This window comes from Nicotiana sylvestris, chromosome 4 (genome assembly GCF_000393655.2).
Source record: "Nicotiana sylvestris chromosome 4, ASM39365v2, whole genome shotgun sequence".
Classification (NCBI taxonomy): Eukaryota; Viridiplantae; Streptophyta; class Magnoliopsida; order Solanales; family Solanaceae; genus Nicotiana; species Nicotiana sylvestris.
This window is the reverse complement of record NC_091060.1, coordinates 168,238,412-168,250,979: the sequence shown is the minus strand read 5'-3', so window position 1 is coordinate 168,250,979 and position 12,568 is coordinate 168,238,412. Positions and strand designations below refer to the sequence as shown.

The following is a 12,568-nucleotide window of genomic DNA, read 5'->3' as shown; positions in this document are numbered from 1 at the left end:
CCTTCGGGCCCACATGGTCAAAACTCGAGGGTCGAACCAAAACCTGATTACCCATTCCCCCATGAACTCAAATAAATAATTTATTTTGAAATCGGACCTCAAATCAAGGTCCAAATCCCTAATTTTTGAAAAACTAGGTTCTACCCAAAACCCAATTTCCCCCATGAAAATCATTGATTTTTGAGTTGAAATCATGTTAAAAGATGTTAAGGAGTGAAGAAAATGAGTTAGAATTCACTTACCAACGTTTTGAAGAAGAAAGGTTATTTGAAAAATTGCCTCTTATGTTTTTGGAGTTTTGAAAAATGAAAATAACTAAAAATCCCATTTTAATATACCCCTCTCAGACCCCCTGTGCGGACCGCATAAAATGGAGTGTGGCCGCACAGCTCACCAGGTTGACTGTAGTGATATGTTCTAGTATTTTGGCGATAACGTTCTCTACAGATATCCAAATTGTGATTTCTTTACCTTTCTGGAAACTAGACACGAAGGACTATAGATGTCATTGTTAAATCATCTCAAAATTCTTTGTAGATCAAAAGATATAGGTCTCCGAAGTCGGACTAGTGAAATGTTCCTCACCGCGGACCGCACAGAATCTAGTGCGGCCGCAAAGCCCTCACTGCGGTACGCACAAAATCTAGTGCGGCCGCACAAGCCCCTCCGCGGAAGCATTCCTCTTTGTGCGGACCGTACTGGTCTGTTCAGAGGCCTTCCACCTCTCTGAACCTACAACAGCTATGTTTTTAAGCCTACAACATTCCGAAACCTACCCGAAACGCACCCGATCCCTCGAAACTCCAAACCAAGTGTGCATACTAACTCAAAAATATCATATGGACCTATTTGTGCGATCACATCATCAAAATAACATGTAAAATCATGAATTAAACCTCAAAACTCAACATTTTCATCAAGAACTCTCAAAGTTCATAACTCTTCAACCGGAAGTCCAACTCACGTCAAATAAACTCCGTTTTTCACCAAATTTCACATTTATCTTTCAAATACTATAACAAGTTTGTACTGGGCTTCGGAACTAAAATACGGTCCCGATAACAATGGTTTCAAACATTAATTCTTTTCTTTATTTCTTAGATAATTCAGTAAAATAATTTCTTTCAAAAATTAATTTCTAAGGCTTGGAACCTCGGAATTCATTTTCGGGCACATCCCAAGTCCCATATTTTACTGCGGACCTCTCGGGATCGTCAGAACACGGATCTGGGTCCGTTTACTCAAAATGTTGACCAAAGTCAACCATAATCAAATTTTTAACTCTAGAATTTCTATTTCTCTTATTTTCACATAGAAGGCTTTTTGGATATAGGTCCGGACCACGCACGCAAATCAAGGTGGGGAAAATGGAGGTTTTTAGGCCTCAGGACACTGAATGCACTTGCAACACAAGTGATGACCTTTTGGGTCATCACATTCTCCACCTCTAAAACAACTGTTCGTCCTCGAACGGACATAAGAAGGAAGTACCTGAGTCAGGAAAAAGATGGGGATAACGGCTCCGCATATCAGACTCGGACTCCCTGGTCGATGCCTTAGTGGGCTGACCTCTCCACTGAACACGAACAGAAGGAAAACTCTTCGATCTCAATTGACGAACCTGCCGGTCTAAAATAGCTACCGGCTCCTCCTCATAAGACAAGTCCTTGTCCAACTGGACAGTGCTGAAATCTAACATGTGGGATGGATCACCGTGATACTTCTGAAGCATGGACACATGAAACACTAGATGCACGGCTGATAAACTCGGCGGCAATGCAAGTTTATAATCCACCTCTCTTACTCGATCAAGAACCTCAAACGGGCCAATGAACCTAGGGCTAAGCTTGCCCTTCTTCCCAAATCTCATCATGCCCTTCATAGGCGATACTCGAAGCAATACCCGCTCACCGACCATGAATGCCAAATCTCGAACCTTGCAGTCGGCATAACTCTTTTGCCTGGACTGAGCTGTACGAAGCCTATCCTGAATAATCCTGACCTTGTCCAAGGCATCCTGAACCAGATCCGTACCCAACAACCGAGCCTCTCCCGGCTCAAACCATCCAACTGGAGACCAACACCGCCTACCATATAAAGCCTCATACAAAGCCATCTGAATACTCGGCCAGTAGTTGTTATTGTAGGCAAACTCTGCTAAGGGCAAAAACTGATCCCACGAGCCTCCAAAGTCAATGACACAAGCTCGGAGCATATCCTCCAAAATATGAATAGTCCGCTCGGACTGCCCGTCCGTCTGAGGATGAAACGCTGTGCTCAACTCAACCCACGTGCCTAACTCTCGCTAAACTGCTCTTCAGAAACGTGAGGTAAACTGCATACCTCGGTCCGAAATGATAGACCCGGGCATACCATGAAGACGAAAAATCTCCCGGATATAGATCTCAACTAACCTCTCGGATGAATAGTAGACTGCCATAGGAATGAAATGCGCTGACTTGGTCAGCCTATCAACAATAACCCACACTGCATCGAACTTCCTCTAAGTCCATGGGAGTCCAACAACGAAGTCCATAGTGATCCGCTCCCACTTCCACTTAGGAAGCTCAATCCTCTAAAATAGACTACCAGGCCTCTAATGCTCGTACTTAGCCTACTGACAATTCAAACACCGAGCCACATATGCAACGATATCCTTCTTCATTCTCCGCCACCAATAATGCTGCCGCAAATCCTGATACATCTTACGCCCGGATAAATAATGTACCTGGAACTATGGGCCTTCTCTAAAATCAACTCTTGGAGCCCATCCATATTAGGCACACAAACTCGACCCTGCAATCTCAAAACTCCATCATCACCTAAGGTAACCTGCTTGGCACCTCCGTGCTGCACCATGTCTCTAAGGACACACAAATGGGGATCATCATACTTCCGATCACGGATACGCTCCAATAAAGAAGAACGAGCGATCGTACAAGCCAACACACGACTGGGCTCAGAAACATCCAACCTCATGAACTGATTGGCCAAAGCTTGAACATTCAAAGCAAGCGGTCTCTCACCGACCGGAATATAAGCAAGACTGTCCATACTTGCTCACTTCCTACTCAAAGCATAGGCCACCACATTGGCCTTTCCCGGATGATATAAGATGGTGATATCATAATCTTTTAACAACTCCAACCACCTCCTCTACCTCAAATTCAACTCTTTTTGTTTGAACAAATACTGAAGACTTTTGTGATCTGTGAACACCTCACATGCCACGCTATACAGATAATGCCTCCAAATCTTCAACGCGTGAATAATGGCTGCCAACTCCAAATCATGAACCGGATAGTTCTTCTCATGAATCTTCAACTGCCGCGAAGCATAGGCAATGACCTTGTCATCCTACATCAATACTGCACCAAGTCCAATGCGAAATGCATCACAATAAACTGTATAAGGCCTTAAACCTATGGGTAAAACCAACACCGGTGTCGTAGTCAGAGCTGTCTTGAGATTCTGAAAGCTCGCCTCACACTCATCTGTCCATCTGAACGGGGCACCCTTCTGGGTCAACCTGATCATCGGGGATGCGATAGATGAAAACCCCTCAATGAACCGACGATAGTATCCTGCTAATCCTAAGAAACTCCGAATCTCTATAGCTGATGCTGGTCTAGGCCAGTTCTTGACTGCCTCAATCTTCTACGGATCAACCTGAATACCCTCCACTGATACAACATGACCCAAAAATGCAACTGAACTCAACCAGAACTCACACTTCGAGAACTTAGCATATAACTGATTATCCCTCAAGGCCTGAAGAACCATTCTAAGATACTGCTCGTGCTCGTCCCGGCTATGGGAATATATCAAAATATCATCAATGAAAACTATCACGAACGAATCCAAGTAACGCCTGAACACTCGGTTCATCAAATCCATAAAAGTTGTTGGGGCATTTGTCAACCTGAATGACATCACCAAGAACTTATAATGCCCATACCGAGTGCGAAAAGCTATCTTAGGGACATCGGATTCCCTAATCCTCAACTGATGATAGCCAGATCTCAAGTCAATCTTAGAAAATACCTTGGCACCCTGAAGCTGATCAAACAAATCATCAATCCTCGGCAATGGATACTTATTCTTGATTATAACCTTGTTCAACTGCCGGTAATCAATATGCATTCTCATCGACCCATCCTTCTTCTTAACAAACAACACTGGCGCACCCCAAGGCGAAACATTAGGTCTAATGAAACCCTTCTCAAGCAAGTCTTGCAACTGTTCCTTCAACTGTTTTAACTCCGGCGTGGCCATACGATACGGCGGAATAGAAATAGGCTGAGTACTCGGTGCCAAATCAATGCAAAAGTTAATATCCCTGTCGGGTGGCATACCCAGCAGGTCTGAAGGGAAAACCTCAGGAAACTCACGAACAACAAGCACAGAATCAATAGAAGGGACTTCAGCACTAGAATCACGAACATATGCCAAATAGGTCAAACACCCCTTCTCGACCATACGCTGAGCCTTCACATACGAGATAACATCGCGGGTGGAATGACCAGGAGTCCCTCTTCACTCTAAATGAGGCAAACCCGGTAAAGCTAAGGTCACAGTCTTGGCATGACAGTCCAAGATAGCGTGGTAAGGTGATAACCAGTCCATTCCCAATATAACATCGAAATCTACCATGTCCAGAAGCAAAAAATCTACACGAGTCTCAAGACCCTCAATCACAACTATACATGAATGATGGACTCGATCTACCACAATGGAATCACCCACCAGCGTAGACATATAAACAGGATAGAATCACTAGGCATAACCAAATATGGTGCAAAATAAGAGGACATATATGAGTACGTAGACCCTGGATCAAATAACACTGAAGCATCTCTATCACAAACCAGAACCGTACCTGTAATAACTGCATCTGAAGCCTCAGCCTCGGGCCTGGATGGAAGGGCATAACATCGAGGCTGGGCCCTACCACTCTGGACTACATCTTTGGGATGGCCTACAGTTGGCTGGCCTCCACCTCTAGCGGTCTGAGCTCCACATCTAAATCCTCTAACTCCACCTTTAACACCTTTACCCCCACCTCTAGCTGGTTGGGTGGGCTGTGGAACACCTGGTGCTTGAACCATAGCACGGGGACCTTGCTGTTGCAATTGAGTACCCACCAATCTTAGACAAGCCCTCCTGAAATGACCATACTCACCACACTCATAGCATCCACCTGAGTGTTGTGGCTGAGGGAACTGAGACTGACCCTAGCGACCTGAATGACCACCCCGAAAACTCTAGAGCGACGGTGCACTGATAGGATCTAGTGGTGCACTGTAGAACTGCTGATCAGAATACTGCATCTGAGGACCACAGATACCTGAAGCACCGTGAGAAACCTAAAGTGCTGACTGGAGAGGCCTAGGAGGATGGCCTCTACCATATGAATCTCTACCTCCAGACGAGGTACCACTGAATCTGCCTGAATGACGAGGCCTTTTTCCGACCCATGACCACCTCCCTGTGACAGAACCATCTCAATTCTATGGGCCATATTGGCCGCCTCCTAAAAAGTAATCTCACTCCTAGCCTACCTAGCCATCTGAAGACAAAGCGGTTGAATAAGACCGTCAATAAACCTCCTCACCCTCTCTCTCTATCGGTAGGAAGTATGACAAGAGCATGGCGAGACAAGTCGATGAATCTGGTCTCATACTGGGTAACCGTCATGGAACCCTGCTGGAGACGCTCAAACTACCTCCGATAGGCCTCTCTCTATAATGGGGAGAAACTTCTCCAGAAATAGTTGTACAAACTGCTCCCAAGCCAAGGCTGGTGATCCGGCTGGTCTAGACAAGCAATAATCTCTCCACCAAGTCTTGGCGGATCCAGACAAGTGAAATGTAGCAAAATCGACCCCATTGGTATCAACAATCCCCATGTTCCTAAGAACTTCATAACAGTTGTCTAGACAATCCTCGGGATCCTCAGTAGATGCACCGCTGAAAGTAGTAGTGAAGAGCTTGGTGAACCTATCCAGCCTTCAAAAAGCATCGACAGACATAGCTGCTCCATCATCGATCTGAGACACCACACCCGGCTGAACTGCTCCAGAGTGCGAGTAGCAGGAGTGCGAGTAGCAGGAGTCTGGGCTCCTCCTCCAGCCTAAGAGACAGCTGGTGCTACAGGTAGCAAGCCTACCCGGGTGACACTCTCCATAAGGTCCACTAGTCGGACCAGAGCATCCTGAAAACTGGGGTGGCAATAAACCCCTATAGGACCTGAGTTGGGGGCCGGAACCTCATCATCAAAATCAACCTGAGGCTCCGCCACTAGTGCTGCTGCTCGAGGCTGAGCTCTGCCCCTACCTCGGCCTCTAGCACGGCCTCGACCATGCCCTTTGCCCCTCGTGGGAGCTGCTGCTGGGGGCTCGGGCTTCTGAGCGGTGGATGAGGAAACGCGTGTTCTCTTCATCTGCGAAAGAACAGAGTAGAAATTCAATTAGCATTGAGAAACGACACCGCACTACAAGAAAGAACAAATGTGAAGTTTTCCTAACTCTGTAGCCTCTGGGGATAAATACAGACGTCTCCGTACCGATCCCTTAGACTCTACTAAGCTTGTTTGTGAATTGTGAGACCTAAGTAACCTAGAGCTCTGATACCAACTTGTCACGACCCGGATTTTCCACCATCGGGAGTCGTGATTGCGCCTACTCGTAGAAGCTAGGAAAGCCACGAAATTTAGAAATTTTAACTCCTTTATTTTAGTCCTTTTTAACAATTTGTAATAATAGATGATCAATATTTAAATAATAGCGGAAGACTTAGACTAATATAATACCAAAATCAGTACGAAAATATCAACATACGTCTCTACCCAGAAACCGGTGTCACAATATTCACGGACTGTCTATGAATACTACATACAGATGTCTGAATAAAAGAAATACAATCTGTCTCGGATACAAATGAAAACAGAACATATAAGTAGATAGAAGAGACGACGGGCCTGCGGACGCCTGCAGGACTACCTCGGGGTCTCTGTGGACTGAAGGATGGCTCCCCAAGTGCTATAGTCCCAGTACTGCTCCGGTATCTGCACAGAGTGCAGAGTGTAGTATCATCACAACCGACCCCATGTGCTGGTAAGTGTCTGGCCTAACCTCGGCGAGGTAATGAAGAGGCTAGGACCAGACTCCAGATAAACCAGTGCAATTACATAATATACGGCAGAAAATAAACAGGAATAAGCAGTTTAAATGGGGGGTACATGCTTCGGGGAACATATCAAATCCAACAGAAATAAAGAGAAATATAAGAGAAACAGCTCAAAATCTACAACAAGTAATAATAACGTTGTTGCGGCGCGCAACCTGATCCAATATATATCTAACATAGTTGCGGCGTGCAACCCGATCCAATATATATAACATTATTGCGGTGTGCAACCCGATCCAATATATATAACATTGTTGTGGCGTGCAACCCGATCCAATATATATAGCATTGTTGCGGCATGCAATCCGATCCAATATATATAACATTGTTGCGGCGTGCAACCCGATCCAATATATATAACATTGTTGCGGCGTGCAATCCGATCCAATATATTTATATACCTTAAACTCAATCGTACCACGAGTCCCAACAAGGGATCAACAATAAACTACACTATCCCGGCAAGGGAATTCAACAATGAAGTATATATGTCCCGGCAGGGGAGAATCAGCTATAACCAATCTCAACTCAATCCCTACTCATCTCAGCTAACACCAATACTCAACCTTAATTAATTTCCACGTAAATAAACTAAAGCCTTGCTCAACATCGAGAATCACCAGTCAGAACATCCGTAGAATCATTCAAGAACATAACACATATCAATTTAAGACTCACGGTCATGCTCGACACCAACGTATAAATACTCGTCACCATGCCTATACGTCGTACTCAACAAGAAGCAATTAACAAATAGGACACAACTCCTAATCCCTCAAGCTAAGGTTAGACCAAACAATTACCTCGATGCCACGAACACAATTCACGATTCAATTATAGCTTTAGTCCTTTATTCCACCGCCAATTCGCTCGTATCTAGTCACAAGTTACTTAATTACATCAATAAACGTCAAATGAATCAATTTGAATGCATAAAAATGAGTTTTCCAAAGTTTAGCCCAAAAAGTTAAAAATTACCCCCGGACCCACATGGTCAAAACGCAAGGGACGAACCAAAACCCGATTACCCATTCCTCCACGAACTCAAATATATAATTTGTTTTGAAATCGGACCTCAAATCGAGGTCCAAATCCCCAATTCTTTCAAAAACCTAGGTTCTTCCCAAAACACCCAATTTCCCCTATGAAAATCATTGATTTTGAGTTGAAATCATGTTAAAAGATGTTAAGGAGTGAAGAAAATGAGTTAGAAATCACTTACCAACGTTTTGGAAAAGAAAAGTTATTTGAAAAATTGCCTCTTATGTTTTTTGGGTTTTGAAAAATGAAAAATAACAGAAAATTCCGTTTTAATATACCCCTCTCAGAACCCTTGTGCGGACCACACAAAATGGAGTGCGGCTGCACAACTCACCAGGTTGACTGCAGTGACATGTTCTAGCATTTTGGCCATAACTCTCTCTACAGATATCCAAATTGTGATTTCTTTCCCTTTCTGGAAACTAGACACGAAAGGCTAAAACTTTCGTTTTTGAATCATCTCAAAATTTTTTGTAGATCAAAAGATATAGGTTTCCGAAGTCGGGCCAGTGAAATGTTCCTCACCGCGGACCGCACAGAATCTAGTGCAGCTGCAAAGCCCTCACCGCGCTCCGCACAAAATCTAGTGCGGCCACACAAGCCCCTCTGCGGCAGCATTCCTCTTTTGCGGACTGCACTGGTCTTTTCAGAGGACTTCCACCTCTCTGAACCTACAACAGCTATGTTTTTAAGCCTACAACATCCCGGAACCTACCCGAAACGCACCTGAGCCCTCGGAACTCCTAACCAAGTGTGCATACTAACTCAAAAACATCATATGGAGCTACTCGTGCAATCGCATCATCAAAATAACATGTAAAATCATGAATTAAACCTCAAAACTCAACATTTTCATCAAGAACTCTCAAAGTTCACAACTCTTCAACCAGAAGTCCAACTCACGTCAAATAAACTCCATTTTCACCAAATTTTACAGTTATCTTTCAAATACTATAACAAGTTTGTACCGGGCTCCAGAACCAAAATACAGGCCTAATAACAATGGTTTCAAACATTAATTCTTTTCTTTATTTCTTAGATAATTCAGTAAAACAATTTCTTTCAAAAATTGATTTCTAAGGCTTGGGACCTCGGAATTCATTTCCGGGCATACGCCCAAGTCCCATATTTAACTGCGGACCTCCCGGGATCGTCAGAACACGGATCCGGGTCCGTTTGCTCAAAATATTGACCAAAGTCAACCATAATCAAATTTTTAAATCTAGAATTTCTATTTCTCTTATTTTCACATAGAAGGCTTTCCGGATATAGGTCCGAACAACGCACGCAAATCAAGGTGGGGAAAAAGGGAGGTTTTTAATCCTCGGGACACTGAATACACTTGCAACACAAGTGATGACCTTTCATCACATATATAGAGAGAATAGATAGATAAATATATAAAACAGAAAGAATGAGCTAAGATATTAAAATGCAAAAGAAAGTGAAAGAAATGTAAATAACGTTAACAAGTAAAATTTCGCTCCCCTGCAAATTCCGTTAAAAGTACATATCAGGCACGCACCCAACTTGCCTCACAAGTCACACCTTCGCCCCAACATCTGTGATTCTGTTCTGTATTTCCATATCTCTCTCACGTGCCAAAGGGCATGTGAAATCATGCGCCAAAGAAATTTTACTGCAATAACCTTTTTAGCTCAGCGGGAATATTCTAGAAGTTATTTTATTAGTTCGTATGCTCATTTACATGTTTAAAGTACACGCATGCCTTGATGTACATGCTAAAAGAAGGATGTTAACGATCGTTATCTAAAGCTTTAGTAGGTATTGCTATTTGGCAGTAACATTATTCGAAAACATCAGTTCTACAATATCATTTGCTTTTGGGTTACTGTTCGGTGTGTGTTCGATATTTGTATTGGAACTTGATTGAACGTGTTCGATATTAAGGGTAAAACGCTTCCTAATATAAAAAAAAATGCACACTACTAATATTTAATCAGTACTTTATTTTCTGTTGGTAATAAGGCTGTATTGTGGTCCGGGCTTGGCCCGGTCTAGTCGGCCAAACGGGCCAAACGGGCCGGTTCAAACGGGCCTGGGCACTAGTAGTGCAAAAGCCCGTGGTGGGCCGGTTCAACACAAATAGCTCGTGAGCCCGGGACCGTTAAGCCCGGGACCGGCAGACGGGCCTGGGCCGGTTCAACCGGGCCCAACGACTAATTTAAAAAAAAAAATTAAAAAGACAAACGGTCAGATTTTTAAAATCTAGCCGTTGGCCTTCAAAATTTATCCGTTGGCCACTTTAAAAAATAGTCATTTGGCCCCCAAACTTTTTATAATTACATTTTTTCCCAATTCTCAACTATAAATACCCCTCATTCTTTCATTTTTACTCACAAATTCATCAATCTCTCTCATTTCTCAAACTCAAATTGAAGTATTCAAGTCTTCACTCATCTCTCATTTCTCAAACTCAAATTCTTAATTCAAGTTAAATCATGTCCGGTGATTCTACATTGCACCCATTTGTTTTGGAACACTTTAATGTGGTAGAAGAAAATGAAGAAGTTTACATAATAAAGTGCAAGAACTGTGGTTGAATCTGCACTCGTCGTCGAAAGGAGGGCACAGGCTCTTTAAGGAGGCATATAAAGAGTTGTCTTGCGCGTTCTCCAGACATTCGTATTTAAGATTTTAAGTTGATTTGAGACAATTTGTGTTATTTAAAATTATTAGACGTATTATGCTTAATGTTCTAGTTTGTTAGATTAATTTGAAGTATTATGTTGAAGGTATTGAACTTTAATTTGAAGTATTAAATGTAAACTTTAATTTAAACTATATCTATAGCTATATATATATATATATATATATATATATATATATATATATATATATATATATATATATATATATATATATATATATATATAATACATATAAACTATATATAATATTGTTAAAGCTATATACCCTCCTCAAGCACAAGCTCTGACCACGTTTCAGTTTTATAATCAGAAACAATCTCAATTTTATCAATCCTTACGATTCTAAAACATTTTAACGGTAGATTTATCCTTGAGCTTATTAAGCTCTGACCACGTTTCAATTTTATAATCAGAAACAGTCTCAATTTTATTAGCAAATTTTTTTGATAAATCAATTGGTCTAATATTTAAACTATAAAGTTTCTTATCAAGAAGGTTTGCTAAGTCATCAAGAGATTTGATGATAAGTCTGCTATTTTTAATAAACATTTAATTATATAAGACAATATATAATTATATATACACATAATACACTGTTATATATACATATTATACATACTATATATATTTATATAGCTATATATAAACAATTTATAATAGTATATACATATATAGTTTACAAGAAAGTGTCTTAAATTAAAAAAAAATAAAAAAAATAGCCCGAAACGGAAAAGCCCGTTAGGCCCGCGGGCCCGACCCATTTAGCCCCGAACCATGTAGGCTTAGGACCACCGTGGGCCGGTTCCATACATTGGGACCATGAAGCCCGGGACCATTTGGCTCGGGACCGCCAAAGCCCGGCCCACCTAAGCCCAGGCCCGGGCCACAATACAGCCTTAGTTGGTAATCAAACCAAAGAACATTTATACAAGTATAACATAACTTTGAAGAAAGTCATTAAAAGAAAGACAATGTAAACAACAAAAATGTATAGAACAGAAAGAATGAGCTAAGATATTAAAATGAAAAAGGAAAAACGGAAATAAAATGAAATATTCACTATCAAGTGAAAATTCGCTCCACTACGAATTCCGTTAAAGATACAGATCACGCACGCTGCCACCCCTCTCACAACGTCAGCAATTCTGTGTTTCATCTCTCTCAAACCGAAACTTTGATTTTCCCCATTTTGGTTCGAGTCCGGAACCAAAATATGGTTCTTTTGGACTCAAATTACACAAATAGGTGATAAAAAAATAACCTTTTTATATATAGCGTCATAATACCTGGCGCTATATACTAACAGTAACAGTGCCGTTAAGGTATAGCGCCAGGTATTGTGGCGCTATACTGTAAAAGCTGACATGGCCAGGTATAGCACCACAATACCTGGCGCTATATATACAGCACTAATGTATAGCACCAGGTATAGCGAACCTGAAGGAGGTGGGAGAAGAAAAATGAAAAACACAATGGAATTGTGAAGCACAAAAGGATCGAAAAAAAAATATAAACTGGAACTTGGGGAGGTGAAGGCGAAACTGAAAGAGGTAGAAGAAGAAAAAGAACAACTGGAAGAACGATTTAAGTGGTTGGAGCGGAGAATAAATAGCAACCGCGGCTAAACATTGACATATATGTGTTTAGTGTATTTTTCATATTTCATGT

The 12,568-nt window shown here is 41.9% G+C and overlaps 1 protein-coding gene across 1 annotated transcript in view; it reads right to left on the bottom strand.

The window, feature by feature from the left end:
- Nucleotides 1-5,908, bottom strand: part of LOC138890497 (glutamate--tRNA ligase, chloroplastic/mitochondrial-like) — a 47,667-nt gene extending 41,759 nt beyond the window's left edge. Inside the window, exons 1-2 of the mRNA XM_070173887.1 lie at nt 5,726-5,908; nt 4,983-5,123 (exon numbers count right to left, since the gene is read on the bottom strand). Of these exons, the coding sequence (XP_070029988.1) occupies nt 4,983-5,123; nt 5,726-5,908 (324 nt within the window). The remainder of the gene's footprint in view (nt 1-4,982; nt 5,124-5,725) is intronic.
- Between the last annotated feature and the right edge of the window lie 6,660 nt (nt 5,909-12,568).